General features: G+C 45.7%; 1 protein-coding gene across 1 annotated transcript; it reads right to left on the bottom strand.

Moving 5' to 3' along the window:
- Positions 1-3,365: 3,365 nt before the first annotated feature.
- ACTR10 (actin related protein 10) lies at positions 3,366-23,778 on the bottom strand. The gene is made up of 13 exons (XM_054972890.1): positions 23,626-23,778; positions 21,510-21,582; positions 20,668-20,750; positions 18,998-19,106; positions 18,075-18,182; positions 16,734-16,801; positions 16,435-16,514; positions 12,488-12,523; positions 11,558-11,637; positions 11,343-11,416; positions 7,706-7,787; positions 5,812-6,013; positions 3,366-3,916 (listed from the first exon to the last, which is right to left on the bottom strand). Exons 1-13 carry the CDS (start codon positions 23,700-23,702, stop codon positions 3,735-3,737), a joined length of 1,254 nt encoding a protein of 417 aa, XP_054828865.1. The 5' UTR covers positions 23,703-23,778; the 3' UTR covers positions 3,366-3,734.
- Positions 23,779-24,247: the final 469 nt, after the last annotated feature.

The raw sequence follows: 24,247 nt of genomic DNA, 5'->3' as shown, positions 1-24,247 counted from the left end.
CCCCCTCCCCACACCAGTGGGCTCAGGGCGGATCACAACAAAGCTTAAAAACACACTACACAATTAATCAACATTACCGTTAAAAACATAAATAGTACATATCATTCATTTAAAAATATACTACATCTATATAAGTATAAAAACAGAGAGCATAGGAACACGTTAGGCGCTCACCTTTCACCATCTATAGAGCATTTTTCAGCAAAATATGTGAGAGATGGGAGGTGACATTGAACGGGAGGGCATATAGTTTAACCCCCCACTAAGGGGGGGGGGTGGCACCGCCTAGCATCAACCATATGCCTGGCGGAACAGCTCTGTCTTGTAGGCCCAGCGAAATGATAACAAGTCCTGCTGGCCCCTGGTCTCGTAAGACAGAGCGTTCCACCAGGCTGGGGCCAGGGCCGAAAAAGCCCTGGCCCTGGTCGACGCCAGGCGGGCCTCCCTAGGGCCAGGGATCTTTAATAGATTTTTATCTCTAGAGCGAAGGGTCCTCTGGGGCTCATATGGGGAGAGGCGGTCCCGCAGATACGACGGTCCCAGTCCACTTAGGGCTTTATAGGTTAATACCAAAACCTTGAACCTGATTTGGTATTCCACCGGTAACCAATGCAGCTGGCGCAATACTGGTGTTATGTGCTCCCAAATTGGTGTTCCAGCGATAACCCACGCCGCTGCGTTCTGTACCAGCTGTAACCGCTGGATCAGGTTCAAGGGAAGCCCAGCGTAGACTGCATTACAGTAGTCCAATCTAGAGGTGACCATTGCTTGGACCACTGTAGTCAAGTCGCGGGACGCTAGATAGGGAGCAAGTTGCCTGGCTTGTCGAAGATAGTAAAAGGAAGACCTGGTAACTGCAGCGATCTGGCCATTGTCAAGGAGGAATCAAGAATCACCCCCAGGGTCCTAACTCTCGGGACCAGTGTAAGCACTGCCCCATCGAGTACAGGAAGCCGGGGTCCCGAATCCACACTTCCACGACTCAAGTACATGATCTCTGTCTTCGTAGGGTTCAGTTTCAGCCGACTTTGTCTCAACCATCCAGCCATGGCTTCAAAAGCACGCTCCAGGACATCCGGGGCCGATCCAGGCTGGCCGTCCATCAAAAGATAAAGCTGGGTGCCATCCGCATATTGGTGACACCCAAGCCCTAAACTCCGCACCAGCTTGGGCGAGGGGGCGCATGTAGATATTAAATAATTTCTCTATCTGCCCCTTTAATATCAGTTTGATCTGCAGCAGTTCTAAGATAATGAGCTTTATCACGCTTCCGTGAAAAGCTTCAACTGCCTATTTTCACCCCTCTATTAAAGGGACAGGACTTTTTTTCCCCCTGGCCAGATGGTCACCTTAGCTAGAGTCCACATCCTCACATACATTTTATTTTTTGCTGTTGATACGTGTCTTAACTGACTTGATACAGATCATTTCTGTAGATAAGTCTTTTGTGATTAAGGAACAGTTTTGAGTGCATGAAAGATGGGTTGCCAACCTCCTCCAGACAGGGCCTGGAGATCTCCCAGAATCACAACTGATCTCTAGACTACAGAAACCGGATTCCCTGGTGAAAATGGCTGCTTTGGAGGGTGGAGTCTATGGCATTATATCCTGCTGAGGTCCCTCCTCTTTCCAATCCCCACCCTCTCAAGGCATTTCCCAACTCGGTTGGCAACCCTTGGTGTAACTGTTTAATCAAATAAATAAAAGGTGTCATCTTGGTGTGTGTGGGGGGGTGAAACCCATCAAGATCATACGTGAGCTGAACAGTGCCTGAGGTGAATGAACAATACATAACAATCATATTATTGAAATAGTAAAGAGTCCTGTAGCCCCTTTAAGACTAACCAACTTTATTGTAGCATAAGCTTTCGAGCGCCCCAGCTCTCTTTTTCTTACTAGAAAAATCATGTTATAAATTGGAAAATTATGTTCAGATTGTATAACTTCACTAACAGAACCCTCGAGAGAGCCACTGAGATGCAGAGGTTAGGGTGTCAAACTAGGATATAGGAGATTGAGGTTCGAATCCCGCCTCTGCCGTGGATGCTCGCTGGGTGGCCTTGGGCTAGGCACGCACACTGAGCCTAACCTACCTCACAGGGTTATTGTGAGGACACAACAAAAGGAAGGCGAATGACAAAAGCTCGCCTCTTGTTGCCTCCTGTTGGTACAAAACAGCACAGTATATCGCACCACAGTCTGTGGATGCTTCTTTGGTTACCAATAGTTACAGGGTTCAATTTAAGCTCTTTGTTATCCCTTACAGAGCCCTTAAGGGCCTGGTCCACTTACCTCTCCTGCTCTGCTCCACCACAACAGCTGCGCTCATCCAAGCAAAGCCTCGTGAAGGTGCCATCGTGCAAACCAGAAAATCAGCAACTGCCTGTTCGTGTGCACACCGTGGAACTGACTGCTTGAGGCTATCAAAAAGGGCCCTCCCCACACTTCTATCATTTTGCAGAATGTGCAAAACAAATATGTTCAGGACATTCTTAAGAAGGGATCAGTATAGTGAACGGGAAACCCAAGTTGCTTCATGTCCCCCCCGTATTCCCATCCTCACACTATTTTCTTTTTTCCCGTCCCCCTGCCAGCCCCCATATCCTCTCCTCTTTCCCTGCTTCCTTGTCTCCTTCCTGTTCATTAAAACTTTTATCTGACATCCCCTCCAGTCATCTAATAAATTTCACAACTGACTGAGAGTTTTTGAGTCAGACTTAAATTTAAAGGAAGAGCAAGGAAAAAGCAACAGGAGCTACCCACCTCCCCCTCACGTCCGTCAGGCACCCTAACAGAGATGTTACCTTCATTTAAGGAAGGCACAATGTCATGTATGCCTGCCTGCAGTACATACCATGGGTATGTTATGTGCAACCTATTAATCCTCTGGCCCCATGGAGAGTTCAGAGTACCGTTTAATGCCTGTTATTTGGAAGTTCAGTGTGCTCTCTCTCTCTCTCTCCTTTGAAGTTAAACACTTTCACTTCTGTAGCCAACGGCCTTGAGGCCAGATGCCGCTAGTCTGAATCTTATGTTCCCTGAGAACGGGGATGATTTCATACCCAACTTGCTATTGTTGCCTATCATAGTCTCAACTCTGATACTTTTTGTCTCTGGCGTTCGCGCCAGAAGTTCAATGGGCTACTAACCTGGGGGCAGGACATTACCCTATGCTTTCCCTTAACACGTCACTTCTGCCAATTTTCCACTGTCTGAGCACCTTGAGCCTGACAGATCTCTAATAAAAGTTACTTCAACCAAATCACCTGTGGGAATGCTGTGGAGAACATGGGGATTTACTTGCCAAGGGCTGACACACACAGTCTTTTCACAGAATTCCAGGAATCACACACACGCACACGTCGTTAGATTTGGGCTATCCCATTGCTATTTTAATATTTCATCCATCTACTAATGCAAAATAAACACAGTACTGAGTATGGCAGAGAATGTTACACAAGCAATTCTGGGTTCCAAGCAGTTCTCCCCTACCCCCATGTTTAAATACTTTAAATAATATAAAAGTTTGAGTGCTCGGGGGCACCTATCTTGCAGTTGGTACCTATAAATAAATCATTGGTGCTAGTTCCACTAGACCGAAGGGGCACATCCAATTGTGGCACATTTTTCCTGGACACTTTGATGTTCAGCTCCATCACAGTCACCAGTTCGTGGAAAAGGAATGGGGAAGGGGGGGCACCAAATGAGCAGAGCCTCTCGTCTCAGCCGAACCCCTATTTCTCAGTGGAAAAGGCCCTTTTCATCAGTGGAGGAGGCGTCTTCCCAACGTCAAACATCATTTCCAAGGGAGGGTTATTGAGGCAACACCAGTCGGGGATGCGTCCTGTCTGGTTGTAGTACTCCTTGGATACGGAGCGGCTCCCGAGGATGTCCTGGAGGGCTCCAAAAATGGCTCCTGCAGAATTTCACACATGAACAAGAGTCAAACCTTATCATTCCTCCAGAGGCGTTAGCCGTGTTAGTCTGTTGCTGCTAAACAGTAAAGAGTCCAGTAGCACCTTTCGGACTAACCAACTTTATTGTAGCATTAGCTTTCGAGAACCACAGCTCTCTTAGTCAAATTCATCTGACAAAGAGAGCTGTGGTTCCCGAAAGTTTATGCTGCTATAAAGTTGGTTAGTCTGAAAAGAGCTGCTGGACCCTTTACTTTCTGATCATTCCTGGTTCTTTAAGTGTGTTATTGGACTCCTGTTCAAAGTTGAGATTTGTCTCTGTAAGTGCCCAAGGCTCTTTAGGGGGGGGGGCACAGAGTTCATTCCAAGAGTAACTAAACTGCCACCGGTTGTACGGATGGCCCACCAGTTTAGTTTGCTTTTAAAAGGGATGGCCTAAACACATGGAACCAAAATCCATCAGGGGGTAGGACCCACAATGTCTAAATGAAACCTTCTTGTTCCAGATCCAAAGGAGTTAGCTGTGTTAGTCTGTAGTTGCAAAATAGTAAAGAGTCCTGTAATGATTTTGTGTGTGTGTGTGTGTGTGTGTGTGTGTGTCTTTAAATGCTTGGTGTGGTACAGATGAAGTGTGGGGGTGAAAGAGAGGGATGAGTGAGTGACATGACTGGTTGATGGCTGAATGTGTGGGTGGAGTGAATGCAGTTTTAGACTGAGAGTGGAGAATAAAAATTCAGTCAGGGCAAGAGAGGCAAGCTGTGTGCAGCCTGAGAGTGTCCTTGTATTTGTGAGAGAAAGGCAACCTGTGTGGAAGCCTGAACTGTGTGTGTCTGTGAGACTATATATTCATTCTATTTGAAGCAGGCCAACTGTGTGTGTGCCTGAGAGAAGATCTGTGTGACCGAGTCTATGAAAAGGAACTTTAAGAACCAATAACACTCTTTGAAACCATCAAGCTTAAGAAATAATATGAAACAGATACGCTTCTTATAAAAATAAAAAATTATTTTGTTTTCTTTTTATATCCCAGAGTATCTGTCATTTCTATATCCCATTCCTATCCTCAGGGCCACTTAGTACCATGAAGGAGCCTGACCTTTGGGAACGTTACTAAAGGGGAAATTTAAATAAAATATCATGGAATATATTATTCCTGGTGGAAGCAATCTACTCAAAGGGTGTAAGAGAAAGATTAAAGGCAAAATCTACCCAAGAGAAAGAAAGGGTCCTAACAAGTCCAGTAGCACCTTTAAGACTAACCAACTTTATTGTAGCATAAGCTTTCGAGTACCACAACTCTCTTCATCAGATGCATGGAGGGTAGATGAATGATACCCTCCTTGCATCTGACGAAGAGAGCTGTGGTTCTCGAAAGCTTATGCTACAATAAAGTTGGTTAGTCTTAAAGGTGCTACTGGGCTGTTTACTTCTTGTTCCAGGGCATTTGCATATCAGGGCTGGGGTGGGGACGCAACAGGCCTCTGTGCCCGGCACGTAAGCTTTCCCGGGGCATCTGGTTGGCCAGCGTGTGGAAGAGGCTGCTGGACCGGATGGACTGTTTGTCAAAACCAACACAGCTGCCCCGATGCTCACCAGAACATTTGCAGTCACTGGCATCCAGGTACAAGGTTCTCCCTTGTGTTCTATGGAAATGCCCTTGCTTTTGACTGTACTAACCTCACTCTGTGTAATCCACCTTGACTCTCAGTGAGAAAGGTGGACTATAAATGACATAAATGAACTGATCCCTTTTTGTCTTATTTGACTGGCCGTACCCTGCTCTGAACTTTAAGGGAAAAGGCAATACACGTTTGGAACTGAAGAAATGACAGGAGGGGACACCCACAGCCCCAAGTCTCACCCGCGCCGATTTCCTTTGCCGCCAATGCCAACTTACCTCCTAGCCACGCCACGCAGTTGGGCTTGGCGGGTGGGGTGTGCACTCGGAAGGCTTTGGTGGCCAGCATCGCCTTGTACTTGGGTTTCTCCACCAGGTACCTGATTTCCGCCATCAACCTGTGCAGGAACCCCGGCAGCATGGCGGTGCCCCCGATCACTACCAAGTTCTCAGCGAGCTGCTTCCTGGTGTCTATCGGGCACTGGCAGAAAGAGAATGGCAGGGGAAGATGAATGAAGCCCGTCAGTCACATAAAGGACACGTATGCCCGATGGTCATGACTTCCCAAGCTAAGTGAACATGCATGGGGGGCGGGGGGGGGGGGTGAAACTGTGACAGCAGACTAAGGATGCCAACCTTGATGAAGAGCCTGGAGCTCTCCTGGAATTACAACTGATCACAGAGATTCGTTCCCTTGGGAAAAAGTGGCTGGTTTGGAAGGTGAACTCTATGGTATTACGACCCACTGAGCTCCCTCCCCTCCCAAACCACACCCTCCTCTGGTTCCATCCCCAAACTCCCAAGACTTTTCTAACCCAGAGTTGGCTGTCCTATTGTGGATTCCACCCCCGTGCCCTGCATCGGTTCACTTGAAAATATGAATAGAACCCCGTGCACGCGAGCAGGGCTCTCCCCCTACTTTTCAAGGGCTTACAAAAGAGTTGTGCCTGTGTACAAATAGCAAAGAGCCCAGTAGCACCTTTCAGACGAACCACCTTTATTGTAGCACAAGCTTTCGAGAACCACAGCTCTCTTCGTCAGATGCATGGATGCATCTGACGAAGAGAGCTGTGGTTCTCGAAAGCTTGTGCTACGATAAAGGTGGTTCGTCTGAAAGGTGCTACTGGGCTCTTTGCTATTTGGCAACTACAGACTAACACGGCTAACTCCCCTGGATCTATGTGCCTGTGTACAGTACCATGGATATTTGGCAGCAAAGGTCAGGGACCCACCCTTAGATTCCAAAAGCCATTTTCTCCTGTGTAAGGGACAGATGGGTCATTTTTGCTAACAACTCCCTCTTTCCCTGAGCTCCCACTATACCCTTCAAGTCGTTCCTGATTGGTACTCTGTCCCCAGAAGCAGTACCCCCAAGTGAACTGCAGCGAGAAAGGGAAGGGGAGCTCAATTCCCTTGGGAGCCAACCCCTTAACTTGCAGCAAGAACAAGAAACAGGCCCACAACAATAACAGCAGCAGCAGCAAGGGCTGCTTAATGCTCAAACTTGCTCCCCTACCCCCCTCCCTCCGGGCTGGGCTGGCTTTCGCCCCTTGCCTTCCTCCATAGCTAGTTTGGCAGTTTGCCATTCTTTCTGGGGCTAGTAGCAATGGCCTTCTGGGGAGAACCATAGTGGAAAAACCAAGAATGACTTATAGCTTCGGAGGGATCAAGATGAGACTGGGGCACCTGGTGGCCCAATGGGCAGGAGGGGCGTGTCAACAACAACAACAACATTCGATTTATATACCGCCCTTCAAGATGACTTAACACCCACTCAGAGCGGTTTGCAAAGTATGTTATTATTATCCTCACAACAATAATCACCCTGTGAGGTGGGTGGGGCTGAGAGAGCTCTGAGAGAGCTGTGACTGACCCAAGGTCACCCAGCTGGCTTCAAGTGGAGGAGCGGGGAATCAAACCCGGCTCTCCAGATGAGAGTCCCGCACCCTTAACCACTACACCAAACTGGCAAGAGTGTATGGGGTGGGGCAGCTGACATACATTGCCACTTGGACACTTGTCACAGCAGCTGTCAGTAGGTCAAAGAGTGCAGATAAGAGAGTCATTGCAGGGAAAAGCAAAATCTAATTCTGCAGCGGATTTGGCAGAAGGAATCTCTTCAGCTGGACGACCTCGAGAGAAGCAAAATCCGAACACGACCCGATCACAATACCTGTAAAAGTGAATCCAGTATTAAAGTGGCCACCGATTGTTCTTCATTGTCCTGCTCAAAGAGTATTTCCACAACAGAATCCCTGTGGGCAAGGAGCAAAAGGAAGACTGAGGAACCCATGTGTAGAAGGCAAGAGAACGTTGTGACCGGCAAGGTTACAGGGTACCGTTCATCTTCTCCCATCTCACAGGAAGCCGCCTTTGTACCAAGGCAGACCATCAGGTATGTCAAAGTTAGTATTGTCTGCTCTGACTGGCAGCCGCTTTCCTTGAACTGAAGACTGAACCTGAGCCTTTCTGCAGGGAAAGCAGGTCCCACTGAGCCACACACCCCTTCATGTGGAGATGACAATTATGGCCACTCACCAGGATTTTTAAGCACAGCCAGTTCCTGCACTTCTCACCTACAATGTGCTTTAGCTTATGTGAGAATCCTGAAGGCCCTTCTCAGTTTTCAAGGCCTCCTGCCAGACATAGATCCAGAGGAGTTAGCCGTGTTAGTCTGTCGAAGGCTTTCACGGCCGGAGAACGATGGTTGTTGTGGGTTTTCCGGGCTGTATTGCCGTGGTCTTGGCATTGTAGTTCCTGACGTTTCGCCAGCAGCTGTGGCTGGCATCTTCAGAGGGGTAGCACCAAAAGACAGAGATATTTGGTGACACTGAGAGATTTCTGTCTTTTGGTGCTACACCTCTGAAGATGCCAGCCACAGCTGCTGGCGAAACGTCAGGAACTACAATGCCATGACCACGGCAATACAGCCCGGAAAACCCACAACAACCATGTTAGTCTGTTGCTGCAAAATAGCAAAGAGTCCAGTAGCGCCTTTAAGGCTTACCAACATGACTGTAGCATAAGCTTTCGAGAACAACAGCTCTCTTCGTCAGATGCAGCTCTCTTTGTCATGCATCTGACGAAGAGAGCTGTTGTTCTCGAAAGCTTATGCTACAATAAAGTTTGTTAGTCTTACACCTGGTATAACAAAATTTGGGACCAATTTATGATGGAAAAAATAACAGAAAAAAGATGCTCTCAAACGAATCCAACGAGAATTTTACACTAAACGGGAACCCTTTTTGGAATTTCTCTCTAGAAATGAATTTTCCGTCACAAAACTTCCTCAATCCAGAGGAGTTAGCTGTGTTAGTCTGTAGAAGCAAAATCAAAAAGAGTCCAGTAGCACCTTTAAGACTAACCAATTTTATTGTAGCATAAGCTTTCGAGAATCACAGCTCTCTTCGTCAGATGCATGGAGGGCAAAAAGAGAAACTGGTCAGATATAGAGGAGGAGAGGGGGGGGGCGGGGTAGATGCAAACAGCTCCTTCTGATATGGAGATGCAAACAACTCCTTCTGATGTGGAGATCAGTTTGCTTCTGTAAAGGTTCAGAGAACTTAGCTGGACTCTTTTTGATTTTGCTACTACAGACTAACACGGCTAAGTCCTCTGAACCTTTACAGAAGCAAACTGATCTCCACATCAGAAGGAGCTGTTTGCATCTGCATATCAGAAGGAGATGTTTGCATCTACCCCGCCCCCCCTCTATATCTGACCAGTTTCTCTTTTTGCCCTCCATGCATCTGACGAAGAGAGTTGTTTCTCGAAAGCTTATGCTACAATAAAATTGGTTAGTCTTAAAGGTGCTACGGGACTCTTTTTGATTTTGAAAACTTCCTCAACAAGCAGTTTGCAATTTGGAAATGTTAGGCTCAGGGTAACTCATTAAGAAGCCAAACAACACAATGTAAGTTGTAGTTTACCAAAATGCCAATGTATGGAGTTTTAGCAAAGCTTTAAAAGTTACAAGTTGTAACTGTAGAGTCTTTATTGTTACTTGCTATTTGTTATATGTTCCTATGGTTATATTTGAAAATTGGAAAATTAATAAAAATATTTTTTTAAAAGTTTGCTAGTCTTAAAGGAGCTACTGGACTCTTTACTATCCTGCTAGACAGTCACTTTTTATCTAGCGCTCCTACTTTTGGCGTGGGCCACAAATTATGTCCACTCCATGTGCAGATGGGTAGGGAGGGAGATTAGATGGTAGACAAGGGGTGCAGCTTGCTAGCTGACATGGCAGGTGAAAATGCTCACTTGCTCAGTCAGCTTTTTATCCTACCGGTCCTCTGAGGAGCTGAGGGCAGCACAGAACGGTTTCTCCTTCTCCATTTTATCCTCATAGCATCCTATGATGTAGGTTAGCCTGACAGCATTGACTAGCACAGTCATCCGTGAAGGCTCATGGTGGAACGAAGATTTGAACCCGCGTCTTCCAAGTTCCAGTCTGACACTGCTCTCACCTGCTCTCCTGCCTTTTCAAATGGCACGTGTGCCAGAGATGTTGTTATAAACAATGAACAGAACCTGCAAGGGACCTTGGGAGAAGTTACTACCTGGTTATAGAGGTACGAACTTCCCCATAAGAAAATCCAGACACGGGACTCATCGTGGGTGTGCCTGCGACAATGGACTATCCCTGTCCACTGAACTCTTTGCACTACCAGAGCACAGATAAAATAATCAACTTTGGGTACTTTTCCTGCTTTTCCTCCTCCAGCCCTATTTGTTCCCAGCCTTGAAATGTCAGCTTGTGAAAGCTAAACTTTATTTTCTGCGTTATTAAATGCAGAAGCCAGTGAGGTGAAGAGGTTAAGAGTGTCAAGTGACTGGTGGTGGTGGAGAATGCACTCAAGTCAGAGCTGACTTATGGCGACCCTTGTGGGGTTTTCCTGGCAAGAGACTAACAGAGGTGGTTTGCCATTTCCTGCCTCTGCAGCCCTGGTCTTCGTTGGAAGTCTCCCATCCAGTTGCTAACCAAGGCCCACCCTGCTTAGCTTCTGAGATCTGACGAGATCAGGCTTACCTGGGCTATCCAGGTCAGGGTGTCAGATGCCCAGGATCTGGGAAATTCAGGGTACATAATTCATTCAGCCATGAAGCCCTCTGAGTTACCTCGGGCCCATCACAGTCTCTCAGCCTAGCCTACTTCGCAGGGTCATTGCAAAGATAAAGAATGAGAAGGGGGGAGCTCCTTGGAGGGACGGCGTGATAAAAATGTGGAAATAGATTTTCAAAGGATTGTTAGCGAAACTGCCTCTAGCAACATCACTCCAGCCAACTCTGCTCTCGACAACTCATCAGCGGGCTTCTGTTTGAAAGCAGCGAGCAGTCCCGTTCCTGTCTGCTCTGGAAGCTGATCTGAGTGATGACCAAGAACAGTTTGTGACCTGACTGCACAGGGGCGGGACCTCGTCTTTGCTGTGCTTCTTGTTCTTTTATAACCATCTCACAGCCTTTGCATCTTTTTTTTGCATCTGAGATTTATTTATTTATTATATTCGATTTTTAGTCCACCCTCCACGCCGAGCGGGCTCAGGGCGGAGCACATTTTAATTTACATAAAAACACATAAAAGCAGATAAAACATTACAATAAAATTTTGAATCATCACTGGACGAACAGACACGTCCAGAGAACGTGTACCTCTGGTTCCTGCGCACCAAAGTCAAGGCTGAAGCTGCTCCAAACAAAAAGAACTGTAGAATACAGTAAGAGACTCGCCAAAAATATAGTTCATTATCAGAAGAGAAGGGTAAGTGAAGCCCATTGATAATAATACAGACAGCTGTTATCTTTCTAACCTGATGCCTCCATTCACATGCAAGATCTTCTCTCCATCCAGCGGGTAGTCAACATCTGGAGGGGGAGTTGGGCGCTAAAATCAAATAGACTTGGTCAGAAGACAAAAGGTTGGATCCTGCAGAATGGATCCATGGGACCAACCCAATTTTTTTTTAAAAAAAGGAATCCGCTTTTTGCTGCCGAATTGGAAAAACGCATCCAATTCCTCACCTACCTCCGCACTGCCTTCCATGTTAAACTTTGCCGCCTGAATTTTCAGCCCCCGCTGGAGGTCGCTCACAAAACAAGTCCGAACTTCACAAGACAGAGAGAAAAGCTTTCAGTTATATCCATCATTTCTAGTTCAACGCAGCTGATGAGTTCCAAGTGTGGGAGCTCCAAGACATGCATATGGCTTCCTTCTCTGCAGAGGCCCCCACATTTGTATCAGAGAAAGCTGATTTGTATAAGAGCAAGATGAGAGTCCAGTAGCACCTTAAGGACCAACAAGATTTCCAGGGTCTGAGCTTTTGAGAATTAAAGCTCCCTTTGTCCCTTTCCTACTTGTACCTGACAAAGGGAGCTTTAATGCTCAAAAGCTCATGCCCTGGAAATCCTGCTGGCCTTTAAGATGCCACAGGACTCGCATCTTGCTCTTCTATTGCAGACCAACAGAGTTACCCACCTAAAACTGATTCCTATGTGTTTACATTCCTCTTGAGAATCTAAACTGCAATTAGTGGATTCCCTTGTGTGTGAACAGATCTCTAAACTGGTGCACTTCTTTACAAATGCCTCGTGACATTTACTCTGAAGTAAGTTTTCACAGGGAGAACGTTGTCCTCCTGTGGGCCACAGCTGGCTCGCTGAAAGATTTTCCAGTAAAGCTTCCTACAGCCTCAATGAATGACCCAGACTGCCAGCACACGAGTCCATGACACTAGCACAGGCAGGTAAGGAAGTTTGAAAACTGTCACTTGCCTCCTCTGATGTAGGGCCATGTGCAAAGACTGAACCCTGTTTTTCTGGATGAAAACAGCATCCTGCCTCACAGAACATCTAAAGCAAATCCCTGAACATTTTATCACGAGCTACTCCATATAACGTTTGCTGTTGATTTCTGTCAAGCTAAGATCTGTAGGGGAAAAAAAAGAAATTTTCATACCTTTTATGTCTTCTATGATGTCTTCAGGAACTGAGCCTGAAATACAAGAAACATTTTAAGCCCAACAAATTGGGAACTGGTATCAACCAAATGGGCAGAATTAGAACCCAGAACAAGCAAAATGAGCAAACATTAACCCCCACCCTCCCACCAGCATCGATGTGCCAAATGCACAACAGCTTGTCCCGTGTGTAATGCCACAACACGGCACGACATAGCCAAGGTGCAGGCCTGTGATCTCCTCTTCCCAACCACTGCATCTGAACTAGGCAACCGCGATTTATGCTTATGCTTGAAACTGGAGTTTGAAACCATCACTTGACTCGTTTCTAATCATGGCCTTGAAAGGCAAGCAAGCAAACAAAAGCTTACCAGCAGAGATGCAATTGCAACATGCTTTCTAACAGAATGAAAGGAAGAAAAATTCAGTGCCTTTTTCTCCCTTACTGGCTTGGGTCTTACAGAAGGGTAGATTTTGGCTGAAAGTTTGGAGAAACTTTATGAGCATAAAAAGGATTCAACAAAGGAACTGACTACCTGGGGGTGGGGTTGGCTCTACCTTGCTGGAGGTCTCCAAGTACAGGCTAGACAGCCATTCCTCATGGATACTCTTGCAACGAGCTTTTGCCCGCGTCTGAAACTAAGCAAACAACCGTGGCAACTCCCGTGTGAAACTGCTGATAAAGAAGGAAACCCTCACGGGAGAAAAAAAAATAATACAACTCTTGTATTGTCGAAGGCTTTCACGGCCGGAGAACGATGGTTGTTGTGGGTTTTCCGGGCTGTATTGCCGGGGTCTTGGCATTGTAGTTCCTGACGTTTCGCCAGCAGCTGTGGCTGGCATCTTCAGAGGTGTAGCACCAAAAGACAGAGATCACAGAGATCTGTGACACTGAGAGATCTCTGTCTTTTGGTGCTACACCTCTGAAGATGCCAGTCACAGCTGCTGGCGAAACGTCAGGAACTACAATGCCAAGACCACGGCAATACAGCCCGGAAAACCCACAACAACCATCAATACAACTCTTGATTCAGTTTAAAGCACAAATGCTAATAGTCACTTCTATTGTTTCATGTGTAACCAATAGGATGACCAAATTATATCAAGAGAACTTAATATCGTGAGTATTCATATGACATTCATATAAATATTCATATAAGCAAGCAAGGAAACAAAAGTCCGGGAGAGTCACAAAAGGAGACCACACCGTATCTTCTCTGGGTGTAATTGGTCCCGTTATCCAAAATAAAGTCTCTGCCAAAGGCAATTATTATGTCCAGTTGCTTCTTTCAAAATAAAGACTGTGCTTTAAACTGAACCAAGAGTTGTATTATTTTCTTTTCTCCCGTGAGGATTTCCTTCTTTATCAGCGTGTCTGAAACTAAGCTTCTACTTAACTAAAAGAAAGATGTATCTTTTCTCTTGGAAAGCTTTCAGCAATTAGTTCTCAGACCTGTCAAACAGATAAGTTCTTTGAACCACCTGTTTATCAGTACATTTATTTATATAGGGTTCGATATTGCTTTGCAACTCTTTATCAAACACACAGACACCTGTCTAGAGTTTATTTCACTTTATTGAAAATACACCCTAGTTTTTTAATGAAGCAAGTAATAAAAACATAAATGGTCATTAATATAAATCCTATAAAAACAGAACACAGAAAGGCAATACGAAATAAATTTGCTAACATTTCTTAATAAATTCCAAGTCTAACATAATCAAAGTTTCTATGAAATGCATAGGTAAAAATAAGTTCTCACCTAAATTCTCTCAAGAGATTTCTTCCATCAGAGCTCTGATATTCTATCTGAATTTGCATTTTTATAAGTCATCATATGCAAATATCTAAGGTCTATTCACATGATAGCACAAACAAACGATAATTGGTCTGATGCTTCATTGAATATTCATAGTTTCTATTGTATAACCTTCCAATTAGTAAAAAATGACGTTATACTCAAACTTGCAAAACAAAACTATAAATCTCTGAGAAATGTCAGAAAAAGTTAAGTTGAGAGATCACTATTGGTTGAATCTCTGATAGAGGAACATTAATCTCGATAGAGTCCACTGTTTTAATTAACTGTCAAAAGATGAAAGCACGCCTGTTAGAATTACCTAACACACAGGAAAAAAAACACAGATGGTTCATGCAAAGTTTGAAAGTTCATCTAGAATACAAGTGCTTGGCCTAGTATTGCTCAGTATTGATTATTGTCATGTGCTTTTATCTATATTGGTGCAACACTCTAGCTTTGGATATCTTGCATAGAGCAGGAGGTTGACGGCCTCTGAGACCTGTTTCAACTCTTTAAGTCCACAAGGAGGTTTTATGTTGCACAGTCCATGAATGAAGCCAGAGGGTTGGATGCAGACTAAAATTTCTGCTAACGTAAGGTGTAGGTTAACGTCTACTAATTCCCTCTTCCCGATGCAGACCCCCAATTTGCTCTTATGCTGTTCCTTAAGGTTCCTCATCCCCCAGGAACAGCACTTAAGAGAAGATCAGTGGGAGAAGGGGAGACAAGAATTTTCTGTTCTACGGTCAGAAGTGCCTTATGCAAGAGGAAAAGTTAGTCTGGACCCAAACAGGGGGCCAGAATGCTATTCTGATTTAGAAAACGTATCTGCAGCCTCTCCAGAGACCTGCATCTTGAATGAGATACAGGAGGATTTCTCAAACAAAACGGTCATCATTTGAGAGGGCTCTAGTTTAGGCATGTTGTTAGCATAAGATGCAAACATTTAACCCACCCTTTCGTTCAGCAGATCAGACAAGCAGCATTCCTACCAGCAGAGGAAGGCTGGGAACTTCCCTTTGCCGGCTGAATTGAGAGCTGGACTGTGCTGATGTTCCTCCTCTGACATCCTCGGTGTGGCCAGAGGCAAGAGCCTTCGGGGCAGGTCAAAGGGCAAGAGTCAGAGGTCTTCACAGCCCTTGGCTCTTTACCCGTGGCCCCGAGAACCAGGCCAGCAGAGCCAGGACCAACCGAGCAGTCGGGAGTTGCACTGTATATATGTCTAAAGAGGTATTTTGCCGACCTTGAAAAAACACTAATTAAATGGTTTCGAGAGCTTGGAATAAATACTGCAGAAGAAGACTTGGAAAGAGCTCATAGAAGCCTGAAACCGAAGCCAAAAACGGGAGCCGGCCCCAGAGATAGCATAATTGCTTTTTCAAGGGAAAAGATACAAGACAAAGTCTGGAAGACTTTAAGGAAAATTAAGAACTTGCAATTTTAGGGTCAGAGAGTCACACCTCGGCCTGATTTATCACCAGAGATGGTTGTTCTGGGTTTTCCGGGCTGTATTGCCGTGGTCTTGGCATTGTAGTTCCTGACGTTTCGCCACAGCTGCTGGCGAAACGTCAGGAACTACAATGCCAAGACCACGGCAATACAGCCCGGAAAACCCACAACAACCATCGTTCTCCGGCCGTGAAAGCCTTCGACAATATATCACCAGAGACTTTACAAGAGAGGAAAGGTATGAAACCATATGCACAGAAGTTACATGAGAGTGGAGTGCTAATCTCTTAGGGATATCCTGCAAATATCTTGATTTTTAAGGATGGTAAATTTAATAGAGCTAAAAGTCCTTTAGAAGCCAAAAAGTTACTTAAGGACTTTAATATAAGAAACATCCCACAACAGGCCGAAAAGAAGAATGGAGATGGAGGGGATCTAGAGGGGGAAGAAGAAGGCTAAATTAAGTTTGTGTGATTGAGCGAAGACGGGACGTTGTATTTTCTTCCTTACCCACCCCCCTTCTCTCTTATTTAAACTTATATTAAATGAAGATAGTAACAATAGAAAACTGGAAAATAATTATTAATTAGTATAGTATTGGTTGTTGGGTTAAAAAATAAGGGATAGCTTTTTGTAAACTGCTCTGAGTCCCTAGCTGGAAGTGGGACAGAAAATCTAAATAAAGGCTTCCTTACCCATCACTGAAGGAAGGTTCTGTCCTTTGGTGGCTCCTGTATCCACAGTGCTTTGCTCGAGCAGTTGGTATTCTAGTTCCCTAAAGGATTGCAAGCGCATTAAAAGTTACTTTAGCAAAAACTGTTTTCTAGTATTCACCTCACCACTGGATGTGCCCATACAGCAGATCAGTTTCGCTTCCAGCGCCGTGCCCCAGCACCTAGCGTCACCGCGAAACAGTTCTCACTGCTAAACGTTCACAGGATGCTTGGAGCAGACTCTGTTGATGCCTTCGGACAAGAACACGCCGTCAACTTACTTGTGAATGGCCTTCCCTCCCAAGGGAAGGGCCCCCCAGCAGTTCAGAACTGGGATTCCCTCGTAGATCTGTGAGCAGCTCAGGAGACTGTATTGGCAATTGTGAGACAACTTACATAAAGACGAGCACAAACGCACCACATGCTGACTTGGCAACAGGCAGACTTAAGAACGGGAGGAAGCAAGTCCGTTTGGAATGACGGGGTACTTTTTAAAAATGTTCCTAATTAGCTCTTGTTTTCAGTCATTTTATTCTGGGGCTTCAATTTAGTTACAATCACAGTATTTAATTCTTTTTCACCAGCAGGAATTACTGGAAAGTCCCACCTTAAGCAAAGCAACACAGAAGTGTTTTAATAAAGAAAGCAAAACTGAGTAACTCCCTAAGCCCGTCGCACCTGCAAAAGAGTCACTGCATTCTCCTTGGAAGGCTCCAAAACCAGAACTGTAGCCATTGCAGCAAAACAGAAACTAAGTGGAGCCTTTGTTGTGCAGGCCAGAATAAAACGGTGGAATCCACTGTACTCTCCCAACAGAAGCACTGCAGGCAAAAGAAGAAGGGGAGTGATTTTCCCTGTCTCCCTTCCTCACTACAGCCCCTGGGCGTTTTTGTTTACATGTGTCCAGAGACCTCGAACATCAGCTTTTCAGAGGTCTTGAAAGATTATACGAGATTTATAAGTGCCGTTGTGCTTTGTAAGATCCAACCCCGCGTCTTCCCTAGCCACATGCATACGAAGTATAATCCTGTGGTAGGTGTTCACTTGTGCAAGGCACCCCAGCCATCGCCAGGCATGGTCTCTCATGAGAGAATAAGATGTGAATCAGTGATTACTGGCCAGGATAACCTTCACTGATCCACTGGAGCACAAAAGGGGATCCTGGAAATGGCCAGGATTACTTGCAAGAGCTTTAAAAAAAAAGACACAAACTCAACACTAGCATCAACTCATTGTTGTTTCAAAGTCCCAAAGTTAGGAAGCCTGGTGAAGCGAGAATGCATTTTTATTTGGATCTGAATACTTGGGGCTATGAATTATCCAATAGTTGAAGAACCTGATTTACAAAACTGTAAGGGAATCCAATTAAACATAATGGTACTTATTCATGATGGGGTGGAGAGGGTGGGATAGGACTGAAGGAAGAGGGGGGAAAGGTACTGTGATGAAAGAGGGTGCTGGAAATTTAAGAGGCGGGCGCACACGGGATCCTCCCAACTCAGCGAAATTAAAATAAGAACTTCTTCAAAAACATGAACCCAGACAGCTTTTCTCCGGGGGGTGCACAGCAGTAGTTCCTTTCTGACTTATTCATGCCAAAGAAGGGAGAAAAAAAAGGATACTGGCAGCACCAGACTTTCTGTGTAGCCACAATCTAAGACCATCGCAGAATTAATCCCAAGGGTCAAGAGTGACATCAGGTGGCTTGGAGCAAACAGCACTGAGGGAACCTGGAAGGGAGAGAGCAGTAACAAAATAAACCTGCCTTGTAGACTGGGCGTCTCTCGCTGCCTCCAAACTTACATACAAGTGTAGCCAAAGAGAAATCCAATCAATAAACCCTATTGTGTCTTGAACCCACGTTCGCTTCAGGATCTCAAAGAGGTGGGAAGCTCTAAGAGTGGACATACATATCTGTATCATGGACAGACACAAGAAAATGCCCTGAAATAGCAGCTCCTTGCCTCCAAGCCCGGTATTTTTTGACGTTCATCTGGAGTCCAGCAAGGCCAATACACTTCAATGGCAGCTGTAAACTGCTGGGAGTTTCTACAGAACTCTGGTTCTCTGAATGAGACTGCAAAGCATCACACAGAAAGCCAAGCGACTGTTGCTCCTCCTACACGTGCATGGAACACAAGCTCCAAGAACAGAGTTTCAGCAGTCCGGTATTCCTGTGGATGCAAGGACTGACGCCCACAGACAGCTCGCGCACAGTCTGTGTCCTCTATTCAAATGGGCAGGGAAAACGCTAAGAAAGGGAGCTCTGTGTACATAGTCAGATGGAGGTTGGCTGAAATAGATTTATTTATTTATATCATATTTGTATTCTGCCCTCCCTGCAAGCAGGCTCAGGGCGGATAACAACCTTAAAATCATTTAAATACTGAATAAGCGTTCCATGTCCCCTTCCCTGGGAGTTTTCAAGAAGAGGCTGGATGAATATTGGTCAGCGATGCTGTAGGCTCATTCTGCATTGGCCAGGGGGTTGGACTAGAAGGTCTGTATGGCCCCTTCCAACTCTGTGATTCTGTGATCCACATACCTCAAAATACTTGAACAGAACTCTTGTGAGCGTCTCTCTGAAATGGGAAGGGCAGAGCACGGACTCCACTATCACAACACGGCGGTCTCGGGGGTTCACCAGCAAATGCCTGGAAAGGCAACCAGGACAGAAGGCCGGAAAAAGATTAAACCATTTTATTTACATCCTGCAAACACTCTGCTAGTGACTCTCGAGGCAGCTTCTGACAAAAAATAATAACCAATTCATGAAAATACTCAGTCCTAAACAAAGCAAACTGAATCAAGTGTTGGAACTCCTTCCTCTTGAATGCATGAAGCTGCCTTATACTGAATCAGACCTCGGTCCTTCAAGGTCAGTATTGTCTACTTGGACAGGCAGCAGCTCTCTAGGGTCTTAGGCAGACGTCTTCCACATCACCTGCTTCCCGATTCCCATTAACTGGAGATCAAACCAGGGACATTATGCATGCCAGATGCTCTACCACTGAGCCACAGCTCCTCCCCAACTCTTCCGTCTTCGTGTAAAAACTCATCTTCTACTGTGATCCTGAGCAGATAACATCAACAACAACAACAACAACAACAACAACAACAACATTCAAGTTATATACCGCCCTTCAGGACAACTTAATGCCCACTCAGAGCGGTTTACAAAGTATGTCATTATTATCCCCACAACAAAACACCCTGTGAGGCGGCTGGGGCTGAGAGAGCTCTGAGAGAGCTGTGACTGACCCAAGGTCACCCAGCTGGCTTCAAGTGGAGGAGTGGGGAATCAAACCCGGTTCTCCAGATTAGAGTCCCATGCTCTTAACCACTACACCAAACTGGCTCCCACACCAAACTGGCAACTCTTAACTTATCCAACGGGGACTGGATAAAAATGCTGCACTTTCAGGGCAGAAAAGAGAGACGTGCTGTGACCTTGTTTTAATTGTAAGCTGCTTTAGGCAGGACTCTGAAGACACAGAGTAATAATAATCTTGAAATGGTGCTTTCCTAAATACAGACAAGCATCAGGAAGGAGCTCCTGGGTAACCGATTGCACAGTATCAAGGAGGTATCAAGAAGAAACAGTTTTTAGGGCTGTTCTAACTGGAGATGTTTTGAGACAAGACACTTCCTTTTCGGCATAATGGATTTTATCCTACTGCTCCGCTCAGCTCAGCTAACAGTGGCTGGAGATTAAAATTTCCTGAAACGTTGAAGTCATGGAGAAAAAAATACAAAATTTGGGGGGAGGGGGGGATGGTACTGAAATATATGTAGTATTTACTACTGCAACAAACCTAAATTTATTTTGCCATTTTAATGACATAAAATGCATCATTTATTGTTGGCATATAAAATTGTGCTATTCGGCATATTTACAGAATTTAAAAGTGTACGTTCTTTTGCTTCTTATGAATAAATGACCAGGTAATCCACAGCACAGAAGTGTAGGATCCCTGGGTCTTGGGTTATATAGGACCCTCTGTGTTGCAGGCCAGGTTGTCTTATACACTATAAAAATACAGGATCCCGAGCTGGCTTTTCAGGGAACTGAAGAGACCTCTTGTCCTCAACAGGTGTGACTCGACTACTAGAGCAGCCACCTCAGAGTCTGGGCCTCTTCACAGAAGCCAATTCTTTTGACATTCACCAAAATCACTCAGTGGACAACGAATCAGCAATGCAGCCTAAACTTACCTGAAATAAAGCATATGGATAAACTCCTTCAGGTATGAGTATAACTCTTCTGTATTTATGTTGTACTGAACAACTTTGATGGGCTGCAAGGGAAAAAAGTGGGTACAAGCTATTGTATTATTTGCTGAAGTATAAACAGGTTTAGCTCTTGTGGGAGTGCATCTCTGAAGATACCAGCCGGCCATGCAGGCACTTTGCTATAGCTCAGCTTACACAGCGACTGCATCTCAGCTTGTTGCTATACACACTAGCTGGAATCCTGTGTCTCAGCTTCCCTAGTTATGGATAGGACACCCCCTAATATCATTGCTGCCAAAGTCCTCTGTTTTATCTACACAGGACATTACTTGAACCGAAGGCTGCACTAGCATTTTTAGTGCAACATAGTGCCAAGGTATTGGACTATGACTGGGAAGGCTCACATTTAGACATCCCATTCTGCCATGGGTCTCACCCCAATCGTTATCTCTCAGCCTAACCTATCTCAGGTGGTCGTTGTGAAAATAAAAATGGGGAAAGGGAAACCCACATAAGCCATCCCGAGGTCTTTGGAAGAGAGGCAAGATACAAATGCAACAGACAGAAAGATAGCTAGGATGGGAGCAAGTTCTCAAGGAAGATTTCAGCAACCACTTACACAGATGCAGCAATGCTTACTCTGGTGGCTATACACCACAGTTACCATTTTGTCCACTGAAAGGACCATGGCTATCTTGGATCAGAAGTCAATACAAAACAGGACATTTTAAAGGATGCCAAAGACATACACACTGGCTTTCAATGTGCATTTAATGGGTATCCAACAAAACACCAGTAACACTAGATTTTTTAAAAAGCGTTACCTTTGGAATACCGGGTTTCTTTATTTCGCTCGGAATCACACATCTTGGTCCTGTTTCACCTGCAAAGCCGCACCTAGAAAACGTTGAAAATATTGCCAACTGCTCTGTAGTAAGAAGATGGACTGGACTGACCAATGGAAAAATATTTTTAAACTTTGATCCATTATGGTCTGCACACATAGGGGCTATGGTCAGACAGAAACAGAACAATGTTAGAAAACCATTTTAGAAGAGACTGCTTTGCTCACAGCAATGCTTTGCCTATCTGGGAAAACCAAACAGATATTAACACTGTAGGCAGAGTTACTATCAGTCACACGTTCTTTTGATGCAAACAGCCTTCCTCTGAAGCTGGTGACATAAGATCACAGCAACAGTGAAACACAAGTGAATATGTGTGAAAATGTTCACACACCATAAGAAGCATGAGACAAAAGATTACATGTGTACCAGGGTGGGAGATAAGCATCAAAAAAAGTTACTTCCTATAGATGCAGAGGAGTTAGCTGTGTTAGTCTGTGGTAGCAAAATCAAAAAGAGTCCAGTAGCACCTTTAAGACTAACCAATTTTATTGTAGCATAAGCTTTCGAGAATCACAGTTCTCTTCGTCAGATGCATGGTACAGAAACTGGTCAAATATAGAAGAGGAGGGGGGAGGAGGAGGGGAGGAGAGAGAAGATGCAGTTAGGGGGGGAGGGGGATGTAACCAAAACATTCCTTTGCTAGTAAATGTAAACATCTCCTCTTGGTATGGAGATTAATTGGCTTATAGGGGGAGCTCTTGGATCCCAACCAGTCCTTTCACAGAGGGCATGAAAGGCATTGTCAACACAATAGTTACAGCTAGCACTCCAGAGACATCTGAGCTTGGGGGTGAGGCGAAGGAGTTTCCAGCATGACTTACAGAAATTCTGGAAAAGGAATAGGAACTGAATTATTGCTTCATTTGCTGTAGCTAGTTGTCTTTTGGACTAGACTGAGTTGGAAGAAGGCCTTTTTTTGCAGCTGCATTGACCTGCTTCTCTAGCAGTAATGCTAGATCTAGCATAAACGCTAGACTTTTTACTGAGTCTGTATGGGTTAACTGAATCCCACTGAAAGTGGAAGCAAAATGTATTTCAAGATCTCTACCTTCCCAATTAGCATCACTTATGTTTTCTCTGGGTTCAGGTTCCATTTGTTTACTTTCAGTCAATTAATCACAGCTGTCAGGCAGCAACTCCATACCTCTACTGCATCACAAGGGAATTTGGCTAGTGAGATACAGAGCTGAGTGTTATCTGCATACTGACATCCAGTTCCATAGCTATTAATGATTTCTCCTGACGGCTTCACTTGAAGGTTGAATAAAATGGACCTTTGGTCCATCATTTCAGTGCTGTCTATTCAGAATGGCAGCAGCTTTCCAAGATATCAAGTAACAGTCTTTGGCATGACCTACCACCTGATCTTTTTAACTGGAAATGCCTGGGATTGAACCTAGGACCCTCTGCACACCAAGCAGATACTCTTCCCATTGAGCCATGACCCCACCCCATATGCAAGACAAACCCCCCCCTATACTAATAAAACCATGCGAGAGTGCTGCCAAGTCACAGCTGACTTATGGAGACCCCTGCTGGGGTTCTCATGGCAGGAGACTAACAGAGGTAGTTTGCCACTGCCTACCTCTGCAACCTAACAGAGGTAGTTTGCCATTGCCTGCCTCCCATCCGATTACTAACCAAGGCCAACCCTGCGTAGCTTCCGAGATCTGACAAGATCAGGCTCGTCTAGACTATCCAGGTCAGGACACAACTAAAACCATACAGGCACCAAAACATAACCACGTCAATATTTTGAAATTTTCCAAAAGGTGCACAACCCAAGCCAGGAACTGTCAGTCACCCCTTCTGGTAGCAGTGAGTTCCACAAGCCAGCCTCCTAAAGCACGGAACAAAAAGCCGCCTAAGCTCCCCATTTTCGTGTGTGTGTAAACGCAGCATCCTTAAATCCGAGAAGAGAAGAAAAGAGTTGCTTGGGAGAGTTGGGGGAAACGAGAGGGAGGCGCCGCGTCCCTCTTGGGCCTAAGGGGCGCCGCCCAGGGAGGAGCAGAAGGGTCGCGGGGAGCCTTACTTGGTGAAGGCCGCGCCCAGGTCGACCACCACGGCCGTCTTCTCGCCGCCGCTCCCCAGGCCCTCGTAAAGCGGCATCGCAGCGGAGAAAAACGGACAGGGGACCGGAAGGGCCTTCCTTTGCCGGGCGGCGCAGGCGGGGGGCCTTCCACCTCGGGCGGCGCGTGAATGTTTCGTCACGAGGCCGCCCGTGTCCGCGCCTGATTTCTCTTCGCAACCTGCTCCTCCTCCTTCGCTGGTCATTTTCTTCTCGCTCGAATTCCACCCTCGGGAGTGGCGTGTGGGGCGATGAAGGCGCCTGGTTGAGCGCCTTTGGGATGCGTTAAGGCAGTCTGTCGGACGCCCCTTTCCTCCCCGCTGAGAGCAGTCTAGGGTTGCCAACTACGGGTTGGACAATTCCGGGAGCCTCAGGAGGGCGGAGTTTGCGGCCCTCCTATGTATGATGCCATAGCGTCCCCCCTCCAAGGCACTCGTTTTCTCCAGGCAGATAGATCAAGATGTGTTCGTCTGCCTGTAGCAGTAGGAAAGAGCAAGAGTCTTAGGATTGGGAGAGGTTGCCAACCTCCAGGTAGTGGCTGGAGATCCACCAGAATTACAACTGCTGTCCAGGTGACAAAGATCAG

The sequence above is a fragment of the Eublepharis macularius genome, chromosome 2 (genome assembly GCF_028583425.1).
Source record: "Eublepharis macularius isolate TG4126 chromosome 2, MPM_Emac_v1.0, whole genome shotgun sequence".
In the NCBI taxonomy this organism is placed as follows: Eukaryota; Metazoa; Chordata; class Lepidosauria; order Squamata; family Eublepharidae; genus Eublepharis; species Eublepharis macularius.
This window is presented reverse-complemented; position numbering and strand designations above follow the sequence as displayed.

Bases quoted from the DNA above. Each gene is read 5' to 3' on its own strand.
- ACTR10 (XM_054972890.1), bottom strand. From the start codon at position 23,702: ATGCCGCTTTACGAGGGCCTGGGGAGCGGCGGCGAGAAGACGGCCGTG. The intron at 21,583-23,625 runs GTAAGGCTCCCC...AACGTTTTCTAG, and splicing joins CTGGGCGCGGCCTTCACCAA to GTGCGGCTTTGCAGGTGAAA. The intron at 18,183-18,997 runs GTATGTGGATCA...TCTCCCTTCCAG, and splicing joins TTCTGTTCAAGTATTTTGAG to GTTCCCTCAGTGCTGTTTGC.